This window comes from Leguminivora glycinivorella, chromosome 26 (assembly GCF_023078275.1).
Source record: "Leguminivora glycinivorella isolate SPB_JAAS2020 chromosome 26, LegGlyc_1.1, whole genome shotgun sequence".
NCBI classification, from domain to species: domain Eukaryota; kingdom Metazoa; phylum Arthropoda; class Insecta; order Lepidoptera; family Tortricidae; genus Leguminivora; species Leguminivora glycinivorella.
In genome coordinates this window covers 9,986,209-10,013,458 of record NC_062996.1, presented here as the reverse complement: position 1 = coordinate 10,013,458, position 27,250 = coordinate 9,986,209, and the positions used below count along the sequence as shown (strand labels likewise).

At 39.3% G+C, this 27,250-nt stretch overlaps 1 protein-coding gene and 1 non-coding gene across 2 annotated transcripts; both read left to right on the top strand.

The window, feature by feature from the left end:
- Window positions 1-26,634, top strand: LOC125240005. Its single transcript, XM_048147803.1, has 18 exons — window positions 1-140; window positions 574-661; window positions 1,025-1,137; window positions 1,971-2,070; window positions 2,614-2,730; window positions 3,335-3,511; window positions 4,111-4,203; window positions 5,164-5,259; window positions 9,462-9,612; window positions 14,410-14,624; window positions 17,535-17,713; window positions 20,509-20,614; window positions 22,644-22,736; window positions 23,295-23,395; window positions 23,847-23,975; window positions 24,842-24,995; window positions 25,631-25,668; window positions 26,356-26,634. Exons 1-18 carry the CDS (start codon window positions 34-36, stop codon window positions 26,384-26,386), a joined length of 2,088 nt encoding a protein of 695 aa, XP_048003760.1. The 5' UTR covers window positions 1-33; the 3' UTR covers window positions 26,387-26,634.
- Trnah-aug lies at window positions 2,801-2,873 on the top strand. The gene has a single exon. It is a non-coding gene; the product is annotated as a tRNA-His (tRNA).
- Window positions 26,635-27,250: the final 616 nt, after the last annotated feature.

Here is a 27,250-nt window from a genome sequence, read left to right as displayed (position 1 = left end):
ACGAAGTTTAGCTGTCTCTCACGCGCAAAATCCATGATGGCGTCCATTTTTTCTGCAAGAACTTATGTCAAGTTTTGCCAGGAAACAACTTTACATGGTTTGAAACATACTGTGTCCGAACAGTTTCATTGGGTAGAGAGGTGACTGAAATTTTTCATTATATTCTCTTGGAAAACATGGTGTCAAACACGGGAATTTGAAGTGACAGCTGGGAGCTTTTTTTTTGTTTCCAGCCAGAGTGATAATGATAGAATGTTTTTTAGAAAGAAGGTTGATAGTTTAGTAAGTTTTATTCAAAGAGTAAAGGTGCGACCACACCGCTGCTTAAAAAACGGTGACGGTAAGGAATCGCAGTGACGCATCGTATCCGTACCGTTTTTCCGCATGCTCCCCACGCCGCGTTCATGTACGGTCAACCAATTGGAAGCCTAGGCCACTGTAGAACTATGTCATAGTGACGTTATAAATCAGATTGTAAGACATCTCTTACTGCTTGTCATTTTGATATGGTTGTAGAGTCTGTTTTAGATATCTCAGGTTTTGAATGGTTAATTTGTATTGTTAATTCTTCAGGCTGTTGTGGTTCATCCTGACTTGCGCGGCGTTTCTCGGAGCGGTCTACTGCGCCCTGCGGCAACTGTCCAGATACAACTCTGAGCCGGTTTGTACATACATACATACATAATTACATACATACAATCACGCCTTACTGCGTTTTCACATTATCCGATCCGATGTCGGAAGGATTTCAAAGGCAAAAATCAAAGATGGCGGCTTGAATGTATGGGATATCGGTCTTACATCCGATATCGGATCGGACGATAACTAATCCCAAAATTTGGCGTAGGCACTAGTTTTTACGAAAGCGACTGCCATCTGACCTACCAACCCAAAGGGTAACTGGGCCTTATTGGAATTAGTCCGGTTTCCTCACGGTGTTAATCCTTCCCCTAAATAGCAAGCAATTCGTCCATGTAGATGCGTATTTCCTTGTGTTGTGTTGAGATCCCTATTACATTAACAGGTGGTGGTATCTCTTCGGCGTGATTATCGCAGCTGGTGGACAGTTTTCCCGGCAGTCACGGCATGCTTCCTGGATCGAGTGCAGCGAGCGAAAGCGCAGGATACCATAGAAATGTACGTCAGCCCCACACCTTGTGTGTAAATGCCACGTAAATGCTCATGCTTTTCATCATATTGAACTTTTTAGCTGTGAGAACTAAGGCAAGAGTTTAAGGTTGCAGCTGTTGCAGGTGCCGTAGCCGAATGTCATTTCTGCGACTCGAAACGATAACGAAACGCCCCGAAAGGTAGTCTGGCTCTGTCGCGCTAATACGCAAGAGTGATAGAGAGATATTTACGAGCGTTTCGTTTCGCGAGCGTTTCGTGAGCGTTTGTACCATTCGGCTATGGCACCAGGTGTTCCAGACATTGACGTGATGTCTAGACCTTACAGCCCAAAGAAACTGGAACATCCTGGATTCAACGGGTATAAGTAAGGATATCTAATCACGAAGGGCCGTCACAGTAGATGAAGTACATACTGGTCGACGTGACGCAGAAAGGCCCAAAATACCCCCCCCTCCTCTCCACCCCCCAATAATACTATCTCGTCGGTGGCAAACAAGCATACGGTCCGCCTGATGGAAAGCGGTCACCGTAACCTATGGACGCTTGCAACACAAAGAGTGTCACATGCGCGTTGCCACCCCATTACAAACTTGTACAGTGTACACTCCTTTAGCTGTGATAAATATAAGAACACAGCAAAAAGGAGTGTAAAGTTCCAAGGAGGGTTCGGGTTGCCGACGATTCAAAGGACAATAGACGAAACAAGTTAGTTCCGTAAGTCCTCCCGTCGCCAGCACACCGCACCCTCATTGAGCTCTGGCAGCCTTACACTTACTTAGATTAGAGTTAAGTTTTGATGCTAGAATCATTATAGTAGATTAAAAGGCTTATGATTTCAGGTTGTGGAATGTGACGAAAGAATCCAATCCGGGTCGGTACCAATACTACCTGGGCTTCATCGAACTGGTCTCCGATGTATCTTTTCGCACCAACTTGCAGGTTAAAGCTTACCTTACCTTATCTTATATCTATCTGCGGGGGTCCTTACGGATGCACTTGGACCTATAAATCATCAATCGACCTCTAAACAGGGCTCGGATACCGGTTAAATTGTCAAACCGTTATCATGTACTTGCGGACAAACCTTTAAATTTCGTTTTCGCTCAAAAAAACCGCTATTTTTAAACCGTTTTTAGGAGAACTCTTTCGTAATGGTTTCGTTCGATTAACCGGTTTAGAACAAAATAAACCGGTTTATTCCTCAGCATGATAGGGAATACTGTTCTAACCAAACAAAAAACTCGCTGCGTGAACGTAAGTATTTAAGTGCGTCTCGCCGCTCATCGAATAAACCGGTTTATTTCGGTTAAAATAAAGTTCTCATAACGTTCGCGTTCTTTAAAAAGTTCGGAGTAAAATCGAAATAAACCGGTTTTAACCGGTAAAAAATAAGCCGGTTCCGAGCCTTGCCTCTAAATCATTACATATTTATGCCGGTGATGTACCCTTATCTTATTTATTATCATTCTTATGAATTTACAGAACTTCTGGAAGTATCAGACGGATGAAACTGTGAAAGGAGTGGACTTGCTTCAACTAGCTCTGGACGTTCATCCTACCTTCCCTCTCAAGGTCATGGTCTCTAAGCAGGACAAAGAAGTAAGTAGGAGAAATCCATGTAAAAAAACTTGTAAACTTGTATATCAGATCAGTGGTGGAAAATTTCGCTGGCTTGGTGGCTCAGTTGGCAGAGCTCTAGAGCATGGATCCAGAGGCCGTGAGTTCAAGTCTCACCCAGGGCAGACATTTTCCACTTTTAAATTTATTCTAAGCCTAGTGACATCGATTGGAGATGTTTCTCCTAATCAACATTTAATAATCAGATAATTCCATCAAAAGCGAGTTGCCAGACTGTACCAGATTAAGTTTTTTGGAAAAAAATAATTTTTGGCACGAGTTTTTTGTCTCCCACTGTACCTTTCTTTTAACAGTCGTCTACTACTCTCCGAGGCGTTTCTAAACACCCCTTACTCGGTGGGGATACGACGTTTCATGACAGAGTTTGACCAAATGACCATCTTTCTGGTCCAGATCAGCTCCATGATACCATAATATTGCAGTGATTTACACATGTGTGCAAAATTTCAGCTCAATCGGAAACCGGGAAGTGGGTCAAATGTAGCTTCTACGTTTTGACGTACACTAACATACTAACAAGGCCAGTTGAATAAAAGCTTGTAAAAATAGTAGGATCTGATTTCAGGTACAATGGGTCCCAGTGATGACCGAAATGGGTATGTGCATGACCTTTAACTCGGAATACGCGGTGTACCAGTTCCTCCTCCCGAATGTGGACTGGTCCGTCGACCAGTTGCTGAAGTGCCATTACTTGAGTGGACAGTGCTTTGTGAGGGTAGACTCGATGAATAACGCTATCAAGGTAAGTGCTTGTTCGACACCCAATAAGTAGTGTTTCAGTTTCTCTTCCGTTGTGGACTGGTTTGTCGACCAGTTGCTCAAGTGCCATTACTTGAGGGGGCAGACTCTCAATAAGTGATGTTTTAGTGCCAGAATGTCTATAGACTAATCGGAGCAATATACTTAGATTTCATTATTTGATGGCAGTTTTTTTTTAATATTTACTCATTAATTAAGAGTGTACTCTACGAACTATGCTTTTAAAGTGAGTTTTGCTTAATTAGTTCGATCCACATGTATAGCTACAATAACAAATAAAAAAGTAATAGAAGAGCTAATAAAACCCTGTATGTAATTAGACTTATATTGACCAGGATATAGACCGTGATTACCTTTTTGATTTTTGTCGAGCACCCGATATTTCGACGCAGTTGCATGCATCATGATCACGGAACCCTGACGAAGGCGGGTGGATGTAAAAGTTGCATAGACAGCGTGCGATCTACCCTCCTTCGCGGTATCCCGGTCAATATAAGTCTAATGAAAATAACCGTGAATCATTCAAAAAAACCTCTAATGTAATGTCGAAAATAATATAATTAATAACTTCAAAATTTGCAGTATTTCGTGCATTCGCCATTTGACATACCCAACGCTCTGTCGAACCCCACTAGAGAAGTTATGCCTGGTGAAGAGCTGGTCATGGATTTTAAGGTAAGCTTAACTGGCGCAGTCGGTAGGTTAGGAAACTAAGTGTACAAAAGAAACCTCATACAAAATACACAAATACATACAAAATACGAATAAAATACATGCTGAGTTAGGACCATTTTCGTGGCATGTATATGTTACTATTACTACCTTCCTTTTTGTGATGTTATGTGTAAATAATTTTCCGTTGTTGATTTGTCTACTTATAAGTATGTGTAGTGTTTTCACTTTGCCATGAATAAAAATATTTATATTTCTATTTTCTATTTAAAATGAATTTTGACAGCGGTTCAAGGTCAAACCGTGTTTCCCTTTTCTATGGTTTGGCATTTAGATATCTTTCAGTTACATTTCAAGATTGTCGAAAATCGAGTAATAATTGCTCGGAGTATAAAACGGCGACGGTATGGAATCGCAGTGAAGCATTGTATCCGTACCGTTTTTACCGCATGCTCGCCACACCGCTGCTCAAAAAACGGCGAACCGGAAAACCGGAAACGCACGACGTGCCCCATATGAATGTCACTGCCTTTCCATACCGTCTGCGTATTTTGAACAGCGGTGTGGGGAGCATGCGGTAAAAACGGTACGGATACGATGCGTCACTGCGATTCCGTACCGTCACCGTTTTTTAAGCAGCGGTGTGGTCGCACCTTTATGTTAAGCTGAATGAAACAGAGTTCTTCCGAACAGTTTCTTTTTGGACTATCATAGGGCACGATTTCGTAATTCTGTTAAGATGAACTTAATATTTATTTAATTATACCATTAGTGAATTTTATGAAATGTTAATGTGAAAATAATGAAATGCAATTATTATTTTTTAAATTCTTGACTAGTCACACTTGTTAGTAGTAGGTATAGATATTTTTTACACAATGTATATTTTAAATGTACCTATTACCTTTTGTGATGAATAAACGATTATCTATATATCTATCTATCTATACTGATATGTCTCAGGCAGTGGAAATCCAAGCTGCTCCTGGAGTGAAGAATCTTCGTCCGGAACAACGTCGTTGCCGGTACCCTGATGAATGGATTAGTGACTCCATCCGGGTAAATCCTCTCTCTACTTTTGCTGTTGACGATGTGATCGGCCCAGGGTGCGTAGCCGAATGGCACAAACGCTCACGAAACGAAACGCTCGTGACTGCCTTTCGCGGCGTTTCGTTTTCGTTTCGCGTCGCAGAAATGTCATTCGGCTACGGCACCAGATTTGCTATACCACGCTTATACCATTTAAGCTAGGAACATACTACGCGGACGTCCGTCGTAAAACGACCGCGACCGCGACCTATCAGTGTGCTCGGAACAAAACATCCAGAGAGCCAGATTTCGATCGGACGTCCGTGCGCTCAAGGCCACGTCCACGTCCGTCGACCGATAGTTTGCACGGCTACGTGTATTTCCATTGTCCAGATTCCCGTCCGCGGTCGTTTTACGACGGACGTCCGCGTAGTGTGTTCCTTGCTTTATTCTACTGTGCTTATACAGTAACGTATAGTCTGACCAAAAACAGCAGACATTAAAAAGTGGCAACATCGTAGTTGATGTGAAATCGAGTTTATTGTATTACGTCATATTTAAATAGGCATGTATTACTTATTATTATATTTTTTTGAACGTGTAAATTAGCTTTGTGAATAAATATCTTATGACTTATATTAGTAGAGCGGCGAGAGGGTCTCGGAAAAAGTTGATGTGACTGGAGAGTATACTGCTGACAAGTGGTATCGTTCTGCCGGCGTATCATGCTTCCAATTTTATCACTTATCCACGTGGATAAGACATTTGTCACTCTCACACTGACATACTTGCCAAAGCGTGACGGATACTTTATCCACGTGGATAAGTGATAAAATTGGAAGCATGATACGCCGGCTGATCGGTAGACTTTACTGAGTACGAAATAATGACTTGTCGCATTCTCAGACTGTGGGGGGGTTAACTATGACGTCACAAAGATCGCGGTCCCGGGTTTCATTTTTTTGCCAATTTGTCTAGAACCCCTTATCCAATTTTGAAAAATGAGGTGTCAATTGAAAGCGTATAACATGCTGATTAAGATTTCTTATATGTGAAAAGTATAGTTTTGTTAGTTATTTTTTAATTAACAATAATGCAAAAAATACTTTTTTTTTTCTCTTTTTTGATTTTTGTGACTCAAAAGGCAATGAAAACGGCCACTTAGCTAAAAAATATGTTATATAAATCATTTAACTACATTATTAAACTATCTGTTGCTTTTTAAATTTGTACGATCGGATAATAAATAAGCAAACTACAACCACATACCTGTAGGCGGGGAGTACCGCTTGACACGCGTTCCCATACATTCGGCGTCTATCAAATTACACCTCGCGCAAAATTCGTTTCAAGCAGATATACCTCTAATCTTATTCATCGTAGCCTACCAATATTGGTATCATTTGAAAGGACAATTAAAGTACTTTAAGAAACAATGTCAATCATTTTCTTAAAATCAATAATCGCCAGTCTGCGGTGGTTACAAAGGAAAAAAGTGGGTATGCAATTTGACTGGTTTCCTAGGTTTGATACCCTAGACGAGTTTAAAAGGGGAGCTAAAGGTGACATATGGGTTTTTCTCTGGCCTTAAAGCTACACAGAGGGTCAGGGGAGAAAAAAACTAGGGTTTAAGTTTTAGTTTAGTTTTAAGTTATTTTTTCCTTTATTTGTTGATTTTATTGTGTTTAATTTTTTTATAATTTTATCAAGGATACACGTTGGTTTCTTTTGCTAAAAGTTCCCTTTTTTATGAGAAATGTTATGAATTTTATGGCATTTTCCGATAGAGACTAAAATTAACTTTCAAATAAGGCCAAATAGTCATACTTTTACTTATATAATATTAAGGGTATGGCTATGTATCAGTAGGCCACATAGTCATACTTTTACTTATATAATATTAAGGGTATGACTATGTATCAGTATGACTATGTGGCCTTATTTGAAAGTTAATTTTAGTCTCTATCGGAAAATGCCATGAAATTTATAACATTTCTCATAAAAAAGGGAATTTTCAGCAAAAGAAACCAACGTGTATCCTTGATAAAATTACAAAAAAATTAAACACAATAAAATCAACAAATAAAAGAAAAAATAACTTAAAACTAAACTTAAACCCTAGTTTTTTTCTCCCCTGACCCTCTGTATAGCTTTTAGGCCAGAGAACAACCCATATGTCACCTTTACCTCCCCTTTTAAACTCGTCTAGGGTATCAAACCTAGGAAACCAGTCAAATTGCATACCCACTTTTTTCCTTTGTAACCACCGCAGACTGGCGATTATTGATTTTAAGAAAATGATTGACATTGTTTCTTAAAGTACTTTAATTGTCCTTTCAAATGATACCAATATTGGTAGGTTACGATGAATAAGATTAGAGGTATATCTGCTTGAAACGAATTTTGCGCGAGGTGTAATTTGATAGACGCCGAATGTATGGGAACGCGTGTCAAGCGGTACTCCCCGCCTACAGGTATGTGGTTGTAGTTTGCTTATTTATTATCCGATCGTACAAATTTAAAAAGCAACAGATAGCTTAATAATGTAGTTAAATGATTTATATAACATATTTTTTAGCTAAGTGGCCGTTTTCATTGCCTTTTTGAGTCACAAAAATCAAAAAAGAGAGTAAAAAAAAAGTTTTTTTTGCATTATTGTTAATTAAAAAATAACTAACAAAACTATACTTTTCACATATAAGAAATCTTAATCAGCATGTTATACGCTTTCAATCGACACCTCATTTTTCAAAATTGGATAAGGGGTTCTAGACAAATTGGCAAAAAATTGAAACCTGGGACCGCGATCTTTGTGACGTCATAGTTAACCCCCCCACAGTCTGAGAATGCGACAAGTCATTATTTCGTACTCAGTAAAGTCTACCGATCACAACGATACCACTTGTCGGCAGTATACTCTCCAGTCATATCAACTTCAAAACTAGACGACTTTTTTCAATTCCGCCGCCTTACTATATGGAGTGTCGTCCCGTTTTCTCTCACACATATGTCACATATCGATTTGAAAGGATTTTTTTTTTTTTGGAAAATTATGGCCTGGTTACGAGACCTTTAAGCCAGATTTGAAAGGGATGATACTACAATGTTGCCACTTTTTGATTTCTGCTCTTTTTAGTTAGCCTAACCCATCGACCTACAATAGGGACTGAGCTCACACTTTTTTTGCCGTACTAAATTGAACCTTATCACCGGCGCATAAAGGCGTTCTTGACAGACTAGCAAAAGTGTGTCCACATGAGAGGGTCAAAGTTGGGGCTGGTGTCCCTCTCGCACGTGTGACCAGTATTAAAAAATTACTATAGTAGTAGTATTTTTACCTGTATGATAACTAAGTTTATAAACTTCTTAAATTATTTTCGTATTATATCGAGGCAAGGGTATTAATACCTTGTAACGAATTGGTAAGTCATTATTATGAAGCCAAAAAATCAAAAAATTGCGCAATTATTAAAAACCTTTAATTGGGTTTTAGTAGATTTGGTAGTAACTTTGAATATTGACTGGTATCCCCAAATGATGACAGTGATGACGTCATTCAAATGATTTTGATAGTGGTAATAAGTGCGAGAGGGACACCAGCCCCAACTTTAACCTCTCATGTGGACACACTTTTTGGCCTAACTACTCATTCTGGTTTAATTATAATTCTGTGGCCTAACCAATTTCAATTTTTTAGGCATACAGTTTCGGACTTTGCCAAATGCACTGCAGAAGCCGCATGGCCATCATGTTTTGTGGATGTCGACCTTTTTTCCACATTAAAGGAGGTAAAGACATATATTCTGTCAAACAAGTCTGTCAGTAAATAAGAACTAAGAAAACTATAGGTATCCTTTTCTCTAGCACCGTAAAGAAAAGGATCCATATAGTTTTCTTTGTTCTTATTTACTGACAGACTTGGTTGACAGAGTATATCTACTGCCTACGTAATTTAGTTATGTTTTTTATTTAAATAATTCATCTCTCTCTATACTTTTTTCACAGCTAAAATTGTCACTAAAAAGTTTAATTCCCTTACAACAAACCTTAAAATTATAACCTCTTCAAACATGACATTTAAAAAGCTGGCCGTCAGTCCGTCAAACAACTGACAAAAAACCCAAAAAAACAGTCCCGATTTGCAATTTCACCACACTTTCAATCTAAAAAATAGTGCTTATTTAATTTAATAGTGTCAAATATTGCCATTTTGTGTCCTGTGTTTATTTAAGATGGCGAAGTCTGTGACGCGCACGGCATGGCGTGCATCGGACGCAATGTTGAGATCCTCATCAATTTGCCGAAGAACTTGGCTAAATGCTCCTGCCTACCTCAATGTGCCGAGCTCAACTACTATTCTCATACAAAAAAGGTCGTTATTCGGTAAGTGATATGTGTAAGTAGTTTTAAGTTTATGATTTTTTTCAAAAATTCGCCTTTAACCCACGGGCACAGTATAATAAAGAGTACTATTGTATTCATCGTATCGTATACAATTTTGCTGGCTTGGTTGAAGTCTTGGTGGCACAGCTGACAGAGGGCTTGAGTACCTATCGCTCTGGACCGTGTGAGTTCAAGTTCACTCACGGCAGACTTCAGTTTTAAGTTTATTCTAAGCCTAACTTTAACGAGGTCAAAAATATGCTTTTTTCAAATTTGGCAAAAACCTGTTAGGTACCACTTTTCAAATTGTCACCATCTCTCTCGGTCACTTTAATTATGCGTCAGCGTTGAGTGCCTCAGACTGATGCCCTCAGTTTCATTTCAGTAAAAGAGAAAGATACAGATGTTCGAGTATAGTAGAGAAGACCAGACTTTCTAAGCGTGCAAAAGTCGTATATTAGCTACTAGCTATACTTCTCTATTTGCCACGAAGACCCCGAGTGGTGTGCTTTTCAAAAACTTTTTTTTTTCTATGCGGCTGTCTATCCTGCTAGCAATGGCTCCGACTATAACGGAGACGAAGGACCAGTGGCAGCTCTTCGGATCAACCTGATGCCACCCAAGCTACGTTTGCACAGAGACGTCATTTTTACTCTTGAGGATCTGTTCGGTTGGTTCAGTGGAACGTATATTCTATGTGAAAAGAATTGCACTAGTGTGATGCTGTGATGGTTTAAGTGTATCTGTGGGTGCCGAGACTTGTGCTGTACTTGTGTGTTTTATTTTGTAAAACTTGCACCATTTGGCACGCTTTGATCGGTTTCGTGTAAATGACCACCTCGAATGTCTCTTTTCGTTGGTTTACATGGCTTTTAGCGGCGAGGATTTGACGGCAGAGGATATATCATCGGAGAACGTGACCTTATTATAGAATACAACTTGGGACTTTATTGGATACGTTGTAAAATCAAGTACCTATTTTAAATCAAGTACTTGGAACTTAGAATAACACTATTGTGATGTTCTAGAAATGAATGTGATGTGCCTATTTTGTTCTTACATTATACCTTTGCAACTTTGTGCGCACTTTGTAAACAACTACCTACTTTGAAGAATATTACTAAGTTGCATGGCTTAGGCGGGCATGGATTTCAACCTTAAGGAATGGGAAGGTGATATCTTGGATTATGTCTAATACTTGTTGCACGAGATAATTCTAATGTGTTTCTTACACTTAGGTATATCTTTTGGCTTGTGGCTGTGATTGTGTAACGTGTTTGCTTAATTGTTTTATGGTAAGTAAGTTTCTGCCTGTTTCTCATACCCACCATACATTTATTTGGCCGACCGGTCTGGCGTAGTCGGTAGTGACCCTGCCTAATACGCCGCGGTCCCGGGTTCGAATCCCGGTAAGGGCATTTATTTGTGTGATGAGCACAGATATTTGTTCCTGAGTCATGGATGTTTTCTATGTATATAAGTATTTGTATATTATATATATCGTTGTCTGAGTACCCACAACATAAGCCTTCTTGAGCTTACCGTGGGACTCAGTCAATCTGTGTAAGAATGTCCTATAATATTTATTTATTTATACGAAATAGCATTGTCAGAAGAAGTATATTAGAATGTCTTTGGAAAATCCATCTCCTTTAGTTTCAAATTTTCTGCCTCTTCTAATGCTTAAGTTGGCTTGTCAGAGTAAACCCACACTTCTATTTAGGGCCCGCGCACACGGAGGCAAACAGTTGCTCGGCGACTTTCGAATTTGTGTGAAAAGTTCCGTCGCCTCGTGTGCGCACTTTCATACTAGGCCATAGTCGCGACAACAGTTGCCCGTATGCGCGCTCTCTTAGTGCCGACTTTACCACGTAGGCTAGGTACATACTGACGACACATATATAAAGCCAGTGCCACACGCCTCACATCCAGGCTTTCAAATCGAAATTGCAAGTTTTCTACTAAATGAAAGGCACTCCGACATTTGATTACTGACAACAAACTTAAAGACTGGGGCTGTATTATTAAGCACCTCAGACTCTCCAAAACAATATAACTGACGGTGACTGTCCTTTAACCTGGTTTCTTCTGCAGCATCTCTCGGTGGAACTACAGCTCTCTTCGTAGGCGCCAGCGTGCTGACTGTCGTGGAGACAGGCCTCTTCATCATAAGGCATATCATTGACTACTTTCTTTTCAAGAAGACCGGGAGAATTGAGGTGTTGGATTATAAGGATTAAGTTTTAAGAAGTTTGACGGCCCAGCCACGGTACAGTATAATAAAGAGTACTATCGTACAGCATGGCCACTCCCGCTCCCCGTTAAAAGTGCCGCCCACCCCCTCTCGGTTACCTGACAGTTACCGCCTGTCAAAAACGCGAACAATCGACCTGTCATATCTCACTCATACAAGCATGGTACGCGTTCACCTACACGAGCTTAGAATGTGTGCTAGGAACGCGCCTCTTTCATATATTTGATCGCCAGTGTCCGAGATGTGGCCCAGCCACGACATTGGTCTAAGCGCAACAGCGTTGAGCGGCAGCCATATGTGCGAATGAAAAGTCCCATCGCTGTGTCTCGCTCAGATGTATGGCCGCCGCTCCCGCTGTCGCGCTTAGACCAATGTTGTGGCTGAGCCGTGAGAGTTTGAGGCACTGCATGGTCTCACCCCGAGCTAGTAAGCTATGAGCTATCGGCTATAAAAATGAACAAAAGATAAGCACTCCCGTGCAAATAAGAGACACGGCGATTTTAATAGCACACCGCTGGGCGAGTACTTTTATTTACATGGGAGTGATTATCTTTTGTTCGTTTTTATAGCCGGTAGCTCATAGCTTACTAGCTCGCGGTGGGACCAGTGCTTAATAATAGATTTGTTCCATTGTTGAGCAAGTAAATGTAGTCGGAAAAAAATGGTACTTAAATTAATACAAGACTGTCACCCAAATTTTGGCACTACAAAAAGAGGGCAAATTTGAAAAAATTAGGGCTCATCGGCTAATTGTCTTCATAAAATGAGGAGTGTCTTCCTAAACCTGATGATGGCTAAATCATCCACTAGCTATACTATAACTCTTAAATATTTATTGAAAATGTAGGGGTGAAAGAAATTCTTACAGAAAACTTGAATTTCGCGCCAAGATTTGGTTGGCCGTCTATCAGCTATGAGCGGATTTATTTTCATTAAGTACGTCCTCACATTGCATTGTTTAGAAACTTAGGAGACAGTGTGTCTATGTCTACTTACTTACACGCTCGAATGATTGTAGTCATAGCTGGGCACCGTTAATCAAATAGTTAACTTCGTTAATCGCTAATCCGTTACTAAAAAAGTTAACTTCGTTAATCGTTAAAGCGATACATTTCGACAAATTTAACGTAAGTTAAAGTTAATCGTTAATCCGTTAACACAATATTTAGTTGCATCAGTATCCACTATAACGTATTATATTTCTGTAAAAGGCCGAAGTACTCTAGGCTGCACGTGGAAGGCAGTGATCGCCTGAGCTACTGCCAAGAGCTGTGTCAGGAGAGATACTGGCGGTGACGGGACTGTTGTGGCACTTTGGGCGGTAGAGGCTAGGGAAGCGAATGTGGTCGTAAATAGGGCTCGAATTTGCTGCCCTATCACTACAACAGTCGCCATGGTAAAGCTTAGGATTCACCGAATCAAAGTTAGTAAAAGCAAATCCACGTGAAGAATACTTTTTTAGGTAATATTTCGGACTTTTAGCAATCGACATCGGTAAAACCTAGGATTTACCGGCAAATCATAGGATTTGCCGTACTTCGGGCTTTTATAGTAGCGTTCAGAAGGTGTTTTTCGCAGCACAGATGGCGCCTGTGCCCTACTAGATTAACGATTAACGGACTCGGAGAAATTTAACGGAAGTTAACGAGTCCGTTAACATTTTTTCAAGTTAACTTAAAAGTTAATCCGTTAATCGAAATGTTAACTTCGTTAATTAACGATTAACGGATTAACGAGTTAATGCCCAGCTATGATTGTAGTTATGTAAAAATTTTCCTGTAAAAGAGTTCAAATAAAATTATATTTTTAAGTGTTTATCCTCTGACTTGTCTTTTATTTACGTTCCTACCTAGACCTACTGTTCGCGCACTACCGGAGAATCCTATGGCAGCGTAAAAGTGCTAACATACGCCGCACCAAGGTCATCAACATACTATCCGGAAAGTGGAAGAGAGATAGAGATATTTATTTCTCGCTGTCACGTGAAAAAAATTTCACGGTCGCGGTGGAGCGATCATTTGTTAGCTACTTAGCTCTTTTAAATGCAGTAAAGTATTAACTAAACGCAGTACACCCAAATTATTATCATTTGACCTCCATTTGACCAATCACTTGACTTGGTAATCTAACATCTTCTCTTGAAAATGTTTAATGTGGATTAAAACACAAAATAGAAACATTTTCACTGGAAGTAAGTGCATTTTTTTTAGAATGGTATAATCAAGTCCTCAAACTTTTTTTTTATTGCATTGAGGTTATTTTATTTTAGACCACATGGATTTTTAAATTTTAGAATCCCATATCAAAAATTACATAATAACGATTTCAAAACGTTGCAATATCGAAACGCACCGCAGCTGTCAAAACAGCCCCTCCCCAATCATTTGTAATTGTATTTATTTTCTATTAACATAACCTAAACAAACACTAATATTTTCGAACGAACGACCGAAAAATGTTTACTACAATATTTAATATCATCTACAATAGCTTTAGTTATTTATTTTCGTTCATTTACTTTGTTTTTTCCGTTGTTTGCTTAGTTTTGCCGTTTGGACTGGATGTTGGATTGCTTGGTGTGGCTACGTATTATAGTACGCGTTTAAAGAGACCGGATCCGGTGAATGTTATGAGCATATTCGGTCCAGAGGTTGGCTCTAAGGAGGCCGAAGCGAATCCTGATCAAGTGGTGCAGTGCATAGCTCACAGAGGGGCGGGGTTGGACGCGCCAGAAAACACTTTGGAAGCATTTAAATATGTAAGTTTTATCGATTTTCTGCTATTATTTATCGTGTTGTTGCTTCTTTATAAAGTTTTTGAGGCAGTTTTAAGTAGGTTTCGATTTATAAGTATTAAGTTTTACTTTAGCGTAATGGTAATAAGTGGTAGTGTAACTTTATAATTTTTTTAAGCATTAACAAAAATCCCTGCTAATGTCTTTTGTAAAGAAAGAGATTTCCATACTAACGCATTGTTTCAAACACTGTGTTTGGTATTTTTAGGCATTATATTCAAGTCACAAATAGTTAAAGTTAACTAACTAAAACTAGTATGGCACTGTGATCCAAAGAGGATCTTGGCCTCCAAAACGAGAGCACGCCACTTATCCCGATCCTGCAGCAGCGCAGCTTCCTGCCAATTATCAGCTTGTAGCTGACACAGATCCGCCATCACGCTGTTTCCCCAGCGGTATCTGGGCCGACGTGCCGGGCGGCCTCCAGATGGTCTTCCCAGATACGCCCTCTTGGCAGCCCGATCCTCTCCCATTAAAAAAAAAATAAAAATTAGAAAAAGTTAAAGCAGACAAAATATAAGTTATATCCAAAATTTCATTTTACTATATATTATTATATTATATTATATTATTTGATACACTAGCAGCTGATGGCTGATGCGTGTATATCACTGCACTTGTTGTTCTATAGTTAATGTTTATATTTTAGTTTTAAATGTTTATCAAGTCTGTTTTTGAAACTGTTCACTGAGGGAGCACTTATCACTGTTTCTTATAAAATAAGCTTACAAAATTAAATGAACTCTAGAAATTGTTACATGATATAGTACTTAAAATAAAAATAGGCATTTGGTCTGTTTTTATGTCCATATTTCCAAGTAAATATACTCTAAGAAATCTCATCATCATCCTCCTTGCGTTATCCCGGCATTTGCCACGGCTCATGGGAGCCTGGGGTCCGCTTTGACAACTAATCCCAAGATTTGGCGTAGGCACTAGTTTTTACGAAAGCGACTGCCATCTGACCTTCCAACCCGAAGGGTAACTAGGCCTTATTGGAATTAGTCCGGTTTCCTCACGATGTTTTTCCTTCACCGAAAAGCGACTGGCAAATATCAAATGAAATTTCGTATATAAGTTCAGAAAAACTCATTGGTACGAGCCGGGTTCGAACCCGTGACCTCCGGATCGAAAGTCGCACGCTCTTACCGCTAGGCCACCAGCGCTTCTACTCTAAGAAATCTATCAATTTAAAATATTTTCTTACTAGCTTATTCCATAAAAACTTCCGACCCCCATTTTACTTAAGTGGGGTGTTATAAAGAGACAAAAAGAAGCCTATGGCACTTTCCATCCCTTCAACTATCTCCACTTAAAAAATCAAGTCAATTTGTTGCTCCGTTTTGCCGTGAAAGACGGACAAACAAACAGACACACACACATTCCCATTTATAATATTAGTATGGATTGTAGTTCAAAATTAGCACCTTCAATCTGGTCTGTTTAATTTTTCATAATTACAAATAAAGATACAGTAGCAAATCTAACAATTGAAAAAACACCCTTGTTCCTTGTAGATAACCAAGTTTGATAACTGGCGTTGTATGAGGAAAAAATATTCTTCTTTGCTTACCCGGTTTGGAAACGATAATTTATTTTTCCTCATAGAAAACCATTATTATATGCGGTTTTCTACAAGGAAAAATAAATTCTTGTTTCCAAACCGGGTAAGCAAAGAAGAAAGTAAATTCTTTGTGGAAAACTGCAAAAAATAAAGGTTTTCTACGAGATAAATTCTCGTTTCCAAACCGGGTAAGCAAAGAAGAACATTTTTTCCTCATACAAAGCCAGTTATCAAACTTGGTTATCTACGAGGAACAAGGGGGAAAACAATGTAATATTTTGTTATTCAGTGTGTAGAAAGAGAATGCAACTTTGTGGAGCTGGACGTCCATAATTACAAATAAAGATACTGTAGCAAATCTAACAATTGAAAACAATGTAATATTTTATTATTCAGTGTGTAGAAAGAGAATGCAACTTTGTGGAGCTGGACGTCCATAATTACAAATAAAGATACTGTAGCAAATCTAACAATTGAAAACAATGTAATATTTTATTATTCAGTGTGTAGAAAGAGAATGCAACTTTGTGGAGCTGGACGTCCATAATTACAAATAAAGATACTGTAGCAAATCTAACAATTGAAAACAATGTAATATTTTATTATTCAGTGTGTAGAAAGAGAATGCAACTTTGTGGAGCTGGACGTCCATAATTACAAATAAAGATACAGTAGCAAATCTAACAATTGAATAACAATGTAATATTTTATTATTCAGTGTGTAGAAAGAGAATGCAACTTTGTGGAGCTGGACGTCCATAATTACAAATAAAGATACTGTAGCAAATCTAACAATTGTAAAACAATGTAATATTTTATTATTCAGTGTGTAGAAAGAGAATGCAACTTTGGAGCTGGACGTCCATAATTACAAATAAAGATACTGTAGCAAATCTAACAATTGAATAACAATGTAATATTTTATTATTCAGTGTGTAGAAATAGAAAGAGAATGCAGCTTTGTGGAGCTGGACGTCCATAATTGCAAATAAAAATACTGTAGCAAATCTAACAATTGAATAACAATACATACATACAATCACGCGTGTATCCCATAAAGGGGTACACAGAACACATGAAACTACTATAGCTTCAGTGCCACTCTTGGCAAATAAGGGGTTGAAAGAAAACGAAACTGTGACATTGCAGTGACAGGTTGCCAGCCTCTCGCCTACGCCACAATTTAACCCATATCCCATAGTCGCCTTCTACGAAACCCGCGGGAAGAAAGGGGGTGGTGAAATTCTTAACCCGTCACCACACAGGCAACACAACAGGATTGAATAACAATGTAATATTTTATTATTCAGTGCGTAGAAAGAGAATGCAACTTTGTGGAGCTGGACGTCCGGACCCTGAAGGACGGCCAGCTGGTGCTGCTCCACGACCAGGGGCTGCAGCGGCTCTCCGAGTCGAGCATCACGGACGTCACCGGACTCACGTGGGAGGACATCAAGGATATAGACATTGGTGTTACGCATCCTAACAGGTATTAGTTTAACTATTGTATTATTATTATTTATTTAAAAACATATTTCAATGACATTACAGATAAATCCAATGCGTGAAGAAATTAAATAATAAAAAAAAAACAGTAAATAAGAACATTAAAAAAAAACATTACAAAGAATAAAAGTATTATAACTAAACAATTGATTTGGGCGATGACGAAACAGCGTGGCTCCGTTGCGTCGTTTGCCCCGGTGTAGGATTCGGCAGATATAGCTGCTTTATTTATGACTTAAGTTACAGGTCGATTCACGAAAGCTGGCACGAATGAAATGAACGAAACTTTGATTGTGTGAGTGACACCTGTATTGGTATACAGTCGTAACTGTCAAGAGCCACCATTTTATTGGTTAATCTGTCACACACATGCATATTTTCATTCAAACATTCGTTCCATTCGTGCCAGCTCTTGTGAATTGACCTGTAGTTACTCCGTATCGACAAATAATATCTGACAACCAGTCTGGTCTAGCGGGTAGTGACCCTGCCTGCTAAGTCGCGGTCCTGGCTTCCAATCCCGGTAAGGGCATTTATTTGTGTGATGAGCACAGATATTTGTTCCTGAGTCATGGATGTTTTCTATGTGTATAAGTATTTGTATATACGCATAAAGTCGCGTCGCGCTCTCGACATGTAAAGGCGGGGTGTCGCTACTCTTGAGAAAGGCTCTCGAAATTGAGCCGAAACATGTCGAACGCTCTATCGACTTAATACGTGAGTAACCCGCTTAAAATATTTTTAAATATGTATGAGTCTCACGGGAGTTTTATAGTTATTTGTATATTATATATATCATTGTCTGAGTACCCACAACACAAGCCTTCTTGAGATTACTGTGGGATTTAGTCAATCTGTGTAAGAATGTCTTATAATATTTATTTATATATTTTTGTATGATATCTAAGGAAAAATGTACCTCAGAGCCATCAAGAAAAATGTATGATTGCTTAACTGGCACTACAACTTTGGTTGATTGTCGGCTAGATGGCGTGCTAATATTAATATTTGACAATTTGAGCACATATAAAGTTAAGAATATAAATATAAATATTGGGGTCACCTTACACAGATCAACTTAGCCCCAAACTAAGCAAAGCTTGTATATGGGTGCTAAGCGACGATATACATACTTAAATAGATAAATACATACTTATATACATAGAAAACATCCATGACTCAGGAACAAATATCTGTGCTCATCACACAAATAAATGCCCTTTACCGGGATTCGAACCCAGGACCGCGGCTTAGCAGGCAGGGTCACTACTGACTGAGCCAGACCGGTCGTCGGTCGAATGTGGACCAAATTGTCAAAACTGAGGTTCAAAAGTTTTAACCCTTTGTCGAGAGATTGCAGTGTAACCACAGAATATATAATAGTACAAGTACAGAAGGCTCACTGCTTTGATGTTTACGAAATGCCGCCTTTTTAAATACCTACAAAATTCTTACAAAGAAACGAGCCGCACGTGCGCGGCGTCCGGCGATAGGGTTACCTATGGATTAAAACGAATTAATACTCACATAAAATGTTATACTATTATATTCAAGTCTTGGGTATTTTCTAAGTATATATACTGTATTTATATATTTTTGTTCAAGTTCCAACATTACAAGCCTTATTGAACTTTTTCGTGGGACTTAATTAGTAGTAGATCTGTGTAAGAATGTCCTATGGTATTTATTTTATTCATGATGTCTATTTAACTAAGTATTATTAGCCATTCGACACGCGGACATCGCATATGAACCTTAAAAAAACTCGCGACGTAAAGTAACAATAGAAAGTGCGAACGTGCATTCCGTGAGAACGCGCGCCACCCCTGAGTAGGCCGCGAACTCGCGGCCGCCAGGATGTACTTGTAGCGCGGCGATAGAATCGCGGAGTGAGCCGCCCCTGGTGTAACTGTGACTGGGCCAAAGTTGTCCACCCCACTTTTTTTGGATTTGGAAATTTTTATGTGGTTTCCACACAGAATCGCGAGCTCTTTCAATCCTAATAGGAGAAAAAAAGTGTCCCATTCCGTTACCATTTCTTCATATATTTTGTATGGTGGTAATGGAATGGAAGATTTGAAAAATGTATGGAAATCTTGGGACTTTTTTTCTATCAGTATCGAAAGACCTCGCGATTCTGAGTATAAATCGCGAAAAAATACCCATGTTACAAAAAAGTTGGGTGGACAACTTTGAAAAAAAAAATGGCCCGACTACATTTCGACAGTTGTCTGGCTAATGAAAGTTGATCCCGAAAAAACGTGGCAATTTCAAAAAAATTGGAGCTGGCAACACATTGATAACATGTTTTCTTTTTTATTATTTGGTGGATATTCCACGAATCCGCACGAAGCGCTTTGCTTCTTCTTTTCTTATGCGCACTGCCAAGGAGTGGAATTCCTTGCCGGCGGCTATATTTCCGAGCTCATATAACCCGGCAACCTTCAAATCAAGGGTGAACAAGCATCTTCTGGGCGAGCTCACTCCATCGTAGGCCACGTCTTTGCCTTTGGCTAGTCTGTGGTCAAGAGTAAGCCCATTTATAATAATAAAAAAAAAATCTAATTTACAGCACTTACTTTACTAATTTTTACGGTGTTATTCATTATTATTTATAGATTTCGCTGTTAACTTTTACCGAAATTCGTTAAAGTGACAGTCACACTAACAGATGACAATCGATGATATGACATCGAGAGTTGCTGTTTTAAAAAAATACTGGGTTCAACTTTCATTAGCCAGACTCTAATTCTCTATATACTCAATCTTCTTTTGTAGGCAACGCTATAAAGAAGTGAAAATCTGCCTGCTGGATGCAGCGTTGGACTACTTGCTGGAGAAACAAGTCCGTTGCATCATAGACGTGAAGGGCGACAATAAGGAGGTATATAACCATAGAGTATATTGAATAGTATAGTATAGAGTTATCAGTCAAGATTTTTTCGAATGCAGCGCCATCTATTATTCAGTTACGACAACTTTTCATGTGATTTTCCATGCCTCGAAGTAGAGACCCTTTAGAAATTGAACGCCACATATTTATGGCGGGATTTTTATATATAGCTTTCATGTTTTCATTCTGAATCTGAGCAAAAATAACGAAGTTATTTGCCTTACAAAAGCAATGATAAATTTTACAATTTAATTACATATAATTGAACCATAAAATATCGTTCGCCAGTTTGCTGGTGGTACAGCGACATCTAGCGAAAAATGTGTACATCAAAAAATACTTACACATTTTACGACAAGTCATTACCCAGTTTGCGGGGGTAACAGTGACATCTAGCGTACAACTTGCACTACGGCATATAACTTCTCGTATTCCGGAACGTGGATCGACGTTCGTAGATATTGAATTCTAATTAATTAAATTAATTTTAAATCGTAGGTGAGCATTTCTTTTTTTTTTTGCCACTTTTATGAAGTGTGATATTTTTGAAAAAAAAAAATGCTATTTCTGCTCAGAATTACTAGCCTTTTCAATCCTAGTAGTTAAAAAAATTGTCCCATACAATTTATTCTTATTTTGTTACCATTTTCCGTACATGTTGTATGGGGTAACAAAAGAGGAAAGTAAAAAAAATGTATGGAAATTCTGGGACACTTTTTGTCTCCCAGTGAGATTGAAAGTACTCGTGATTCTGAGTTGACCTAAAATTCCCTAAGATAATAAAAAAAAAATTATTGGCAAAAAAAAAAAAAGAAATGCTCAGGTATTGAACTCTATCGATACGAGAGGATAATTGTTTTTCACGCCCACTACCGTTGAGTTTCCTGAACATATCCTAAGTACATCGGATTTACTATTTCCTTTGACTGAAAACGCCGTGGAGGTAACATCCTACAGAACTTACGGAGGTTTAGTTCAGTCAGCGCTCATGGGAGCCTGGGGTCCGCTTTGACAACTAATCCCAAGATTTGGCGTCGGCACTAGTTTTACGAAAGCGACTGCCATCTGACCTTCCAACCCGAAGGGTAAACTAGACCTTATTGGAATTAGTCCGGTTTCCTCACGATGTTTTCCTTCACCGAAAAGCGACTGGCAAATATCAAATGACATCTCGCACATAAGTTCCGCAAAACTCATTGGTACGAGCCGGGGTTCAAACCCGCGACCTCCGGAATGTGGGATGCTCTTACCGCTAGGCCACCAGCGCTGTTTTCTTAAGTAAACGTAGCAAGTGGCAAGTAGTAGCAAAGTTTTTTTTTTAAATATAATTCTATTGACAAGTAGCAGTGCTGATAATTTACGCTAGTTGACGCATGATTGACGTGTGTGTGACGCTAGATGACTACAAATAACTTGCATTTACTAATGTATGGAGTTACAACTCTACCCTTACTTACCAGAAGAAAAGAAACCAACAAAAGAATGAACTATATCTCGCTCGCCCTCTCTTTCTCGAAAGCTTACTTTTTTTTTTTTAATACTACGTCGGTGGCAAACAAGTATACGGCCCGCCTGATGTAAAGCGGTCACCGTAACCTATGGACGCCTGCAACTCAAACAGTGTCACATGCGCGTTGCCACCCCATTAGAAACTTGTACATTCCCTTTTGCTGTGTTAAGTACACAGCAAAAAGGAGTGTACAAGTTCCAAGGAGGGTTCGGGTTGCCGACGACTCAAAGGACAATAAACGGAACAAGTTAGTTCCGTAAGTCCTCCCGTCATCAGCACACCGCACCCTCGTTGAGCTCTGGCAACCTTACTCACCGACAGGAACACAACACTATGAGTAGGGTCTAGTGCTATTTGGCTGCGGTCTTCTGTAAGGCGGAGGTACTACCCCAGTTGGGCTCTGCTCTAGATTCGAACGAGACGATATCCGCTGTGCTGTGCCCTACCACACAAAGCGGAATATCATTCGCTATGCCCTACCTCCTACAAAATATTTATGTTTATATTCAGGTTATAAACGGCATCCTGAACACATTTGAGGCCCGGCCCGCGCTCTACAAGTCTGCTGCCGTCACTTGTTTCAACCCTGCCACGCTCTATCAGGTACTGTTAACCCTTTGACCGCTAAAGACGTCATCTGACGCGCTACGGTCCAATATCACCCTTCGTTTTTACAAAGAATTGAAATTGCACTGTGTACTTAACACAGCAAAAGGGAGTGTACAAGTTTCTAATGGGGTGGCAACGCGCATGTGACACTGTTTGAGTTGCAGGCGTCCATAGGTTACGGTGACCGCTTTACATCAGGCGGACCGTATACTTGTTTGCCACCGACGTAGTATAAAAAAAAAAAAAATTGCAATTGATAATACTAATTCTAACTAAAGTATTTCAGCCATTGCCTCTCTCAACCTACATTCGTATAGAACTATAGAAATATGAACGTTTTGAACACAACTGCTGTGTCGCCGGCAGCCGGTAAATTTGTTTGACGACACATACGTGTCACTGTCATAGGAGTTCGATTGTTTTTGATCGCAGACCTTGTGTCACCGGCATAGGAAGTTTCTTTTAATCACAAAACTTGGGTCGCCGGGACCGAACGTGTTAAAGATATCGAACCGTAGTTGGCTTAAATAACTGTGTATGTTGTTTCCACAGATAAGGAAAAGGGACCCAAAGATAGTAGGTGCCATCAGCTACCGGCCTTACAGCTTTAGCGCACAAGATTTCGACGCTGAACACGGGCCGACTAACCCCAGGTACCAAAAATTAAATGGTAACCCATTTGATTGGAAATGGGATACCAATCCAATCCAATGAGTTACTTTAAGGGGTTCAAAATGTTTTTTTTTTTTAGCTTTGGTATTGTAATTGGTATCCCATTATTCTTACAAAAATCTTTTCAGTTTCATACATACGTCTGTATTTCGATAAAGGGGTAGGCAGAGAACATGAAACTAATCAAGTTTCAGTGCCACTCTTGGCAAGTACGGGGTTGAAAAAAATTATGACATTGCATTGACAGGTTGTCAGCCTTTCGCCTACGGTTCTTTGGTCTTAAACGAAGTGATATGTAAAACTAAACTTTGGTCATGAATTTTAATAACATTGTAGATCAGTCAGTTTGATAGCCCAAATAGAACAATTACTTATATCAATGATTTTGTCTTTTATCTGTCAGAAATTTCAGTATGTTGTTTTTTTTTTTAGATTCGGCGACAACTTACCTGTTCACGTACTTCTACGCCTTATGGATCTGCTGCACTCTGTGCTGTGGCGCTGGACAGCACGCTGGTGCGGCGTCAGCGCTGTGCTGCTGCATAAGGACACAGTCAGCCTGTGAGTTACAGTTATTGCAGAGATATGGGTTTACAGTGATCTCAGGTGTATGGTTGTGTCTTCTGGAGCTGCTACACTCTATGCCAGCACGCTGCAGCGCCGTCAGCGCTGTAATGCTGCATAAGGACACAGTCAGCCTGTGAGTTACAGTTATTGCAGGGATATGGGTTTACAGTGATCTCAGGTGTATGGTTGTGTCTGCTGGAGCTGCTCTATGCTGTGGCGCCGGACAGCACTCTGGTACTGCGTCAGCGTTGTACTGCTGCATAATTATATTAAGGATACCGTCAGCCTGTCAGTTACAGTTATTTCAGCTGTATGAGTTCACACACGATGTATGAGTGATCACAGCTGTATGGTTGCATCTTCTAGACTTGCTCCACTGTATGCTGTGGCGCTGGACAGCACGCTGGTGTGGAATGAGTGCTGTACTGCTGCATAAGGACACAGTCAGCCTGTGAGTTACAATCATTTCAGTTGTATGGTTTTACATTGATCACAGCTGTATAGTTATTCCTCATGGAATTACTTCACTCTTGCTGTGGCGCTGGACGGAACGCTGGTACGGCGTCAGCGCTGTACTGCTGCATAAGGATACCGTCAACAACCATACACAGTGATCTCAAGTGTATGGTTGTTGCGCTGACCTACGTGCTGGTAATGCAGTACTGACATATAAGGACATTAAGACACCGCCAGCCGGTGAAGTTACACATGTTGCAATTGCATGGTTTGTGATACAGTTTAAGGGGACTTCCATTAATCACGTCATACGTTTTTGGCTTATTTTAGATCCTTTCCCATCTTTGGCGATATTTTCGGGATATGTTCCTTAAAAACTTAGTTAATCTTATATTTTTTTATAGATGCGAAGTTCGCTATTGGCGTACACTCGGCGTGAGACTAGCAGGCTGGAGCGTGAACAGACCTGTTGAGAAGTTATACTGGCGATGCGTCCTTCGCGCTCCTTATCTGGCCAACACACTCGCCGGCGAGAAAGAAAGGGAGAGAGAACCACAGGTAACCCTTCCTTACTATTAGTCTACCACAAACCTGTATCCCTCTCAATAGGGTTTGGGTTTATCCATTTTGCAGAGTGCTTTGGTCGATACTAGCGAGCGAGAGAAGTAAGGGAACCACAGGTAACACCTGCTTACTAGTTTACCAGAACCCTATATCCCTTTCAATAGGGTTTGTATGGGTTTATCCATTTTGCCAGGACCATAGGTAATCATTATCAACCGATATCCCTTTCAAATGGGTTTAGCCTATACTTAACCCTTTACTGCATACGAAGCCATTTATGGCTGATATGATGTTGAACTCTATTGACAACTGAAAGATTTTTTTTTAATGCTCTAAAGGGTTAATAAGGGTGACATACCTTTTATCTAAAAATCATTTATTCTAAATGGAGATCCATTTAATTAATCGGTATCCCCTTCTCAAAAATCTTAAAAACTTCTTAACATAGCAAACCATTTAGAAGAATTCGTAACAGTAGGAAAAAAGCTTTCAAAGTGGACATCCATCTTTTTATTTTTTTTATTACTATAAAGTTTACCTAACCTGTAGATGTTAAAGTTTTTTTTAACTAGTAGATTTTAAGAGATTACAGGGGGTCCACTTTAAAGGTTTTTTTTTATACTGTGCAGGTTAGCAGTGAGCGGTTGCGGTCTCCGTCCAACAGAGAGTAAGCTCTTCCATAAGTTTAAGCGGCATTTACACATGAAAACAATGTCGGTTACGGTCTCATACTTTCCGATAGGTGACCGCATTAGTTGAACCACACAGTGTAATTGCCCTTAATTTACCACTCAACTCTACATGTATATAAATAAATATACATATATAATATGTACACACAAATTCACGCCTGAATACCGAAAAGGAGCCAGTTGCACCAATCACATTTGACAGACACATCATCTTCACGCATCAGACGTCTATGGAACTTCCCATACAATAAAATTTAACGAACGCTTTAACGATGACAGATGGTTTGATGCAACCGGCCCTTAGCAATTAAGGGGTCGATAGAAACCCAATTGTGATATGGCAGTGACAGATTGCTAGCCCATACCCCACACAACAAATTGAATCCATATTCCATAATAACTTATTATTATAAAATAAAATTTATTGTAATGTGTGTGTTCCTATGTACATTTCTAAGGTTGTGCAATAAAGTGGATTTGTATTGTATTGTAACTTCGACACCCACGGGAGGTAAGGGGTTGGTGAAATCCTTAACCTCTCACCACACACAGATTTTTTAGCTGCGTATATTTTCAAATAAACTAACACAAACCATTGGAATATTTTATAAAAATTATTTCAGTAAAAAAAAACTTTTAAATATATTTTGTTTTGTTTACAGGTTGTTGACCAAATTGCACCAAAACCAGTAAAGGAAGAAGTAAAAGAAGAAGAGAGTAAAGGAGAATTGGTCTAGTAACAGAATATTGTTTAAACGTCACGGTTATAGGCACTGGTCACCAAAGCGAGTAAGCAATGAGCTATCGCGACGAGAGACGAGACGCGATGATAGCGTGAGCGAGTTGAGCATTTCTTTTTTTTTTTGCCAATAAAAAAAATTGATTGTTTTAGGAAATTTTAGGTCAATTGTACTCAGAATCACGAGTACTTTCAATCTCACTGGGAGACAAAAGGTGTCCCAGAATTTCCATACATTTTTGTTGCTTTCCTCTTTTGTTACCCCATACAACATGTACGGAAAATGGTAACAAAATAAGAAAAAATTGTATGGGACAATTTTTTTAACTACTAGGATTGAAAAAGCTAGTAATTCTGAGTAGAAATAGCATATTTTTTTCAAAAATATCACACTTCATAAAAGTGGCAAAAAAAAAGAAATGCTCAGTTATAGTTCGTCGCCGAGCGATGAACTATAACTCGCTCGCTTTCTCTTTTATTTACACGGGAGCGACTATCTTTAGTTCGTTTCTAGAGATGCACCGAATACTCGGTTACTATTCGGTATCCGGCCTATTCGGCCGGATGCCGGATGTGCTATTTTTCACTGAATGATTTTGGGGTAAACTAATTAAATGTAAAAAAACAGTTACGGTTATAATCATAACCCTTTATTATTAAACATATTAACATTTAAACGGACATTTTGCCATGAATGTAATAATAACAAAACTAATTTGCACTTAAAACGGACTCCGCGCGAAGTTTACTCCGAAACAAGTCAAAACCTGCACGACGCGCCCGGTTCCTGCTTACATTGTAGGTATTGTAGGTAAAAT

Bases quoted from the DNA above. Each gene is read 5' to 3' on its own strand.
- LOC125240005 (XM_048147803.1), top strand. From the start codon at position 34: ATGATGGCGTCCATTTTTTCTGCAAGAACTTATGTCAAGTTTTGCCAG. The intron at 5,260-9,461 runs GTAAATCCTCTC...TGTTTATTTAAG, and splicing joins GGATTAGTGACTCCATCCGG to ATGGCGAAGTCTGTGACGCG. The intron at 9,613-14,409 runs GTAAGTGATATG...TTGTTTGCTTAG, and splicing joins ACAAAAAAGGTCGTTATTCG to TTTTGCCGTTTGGACTGGAT.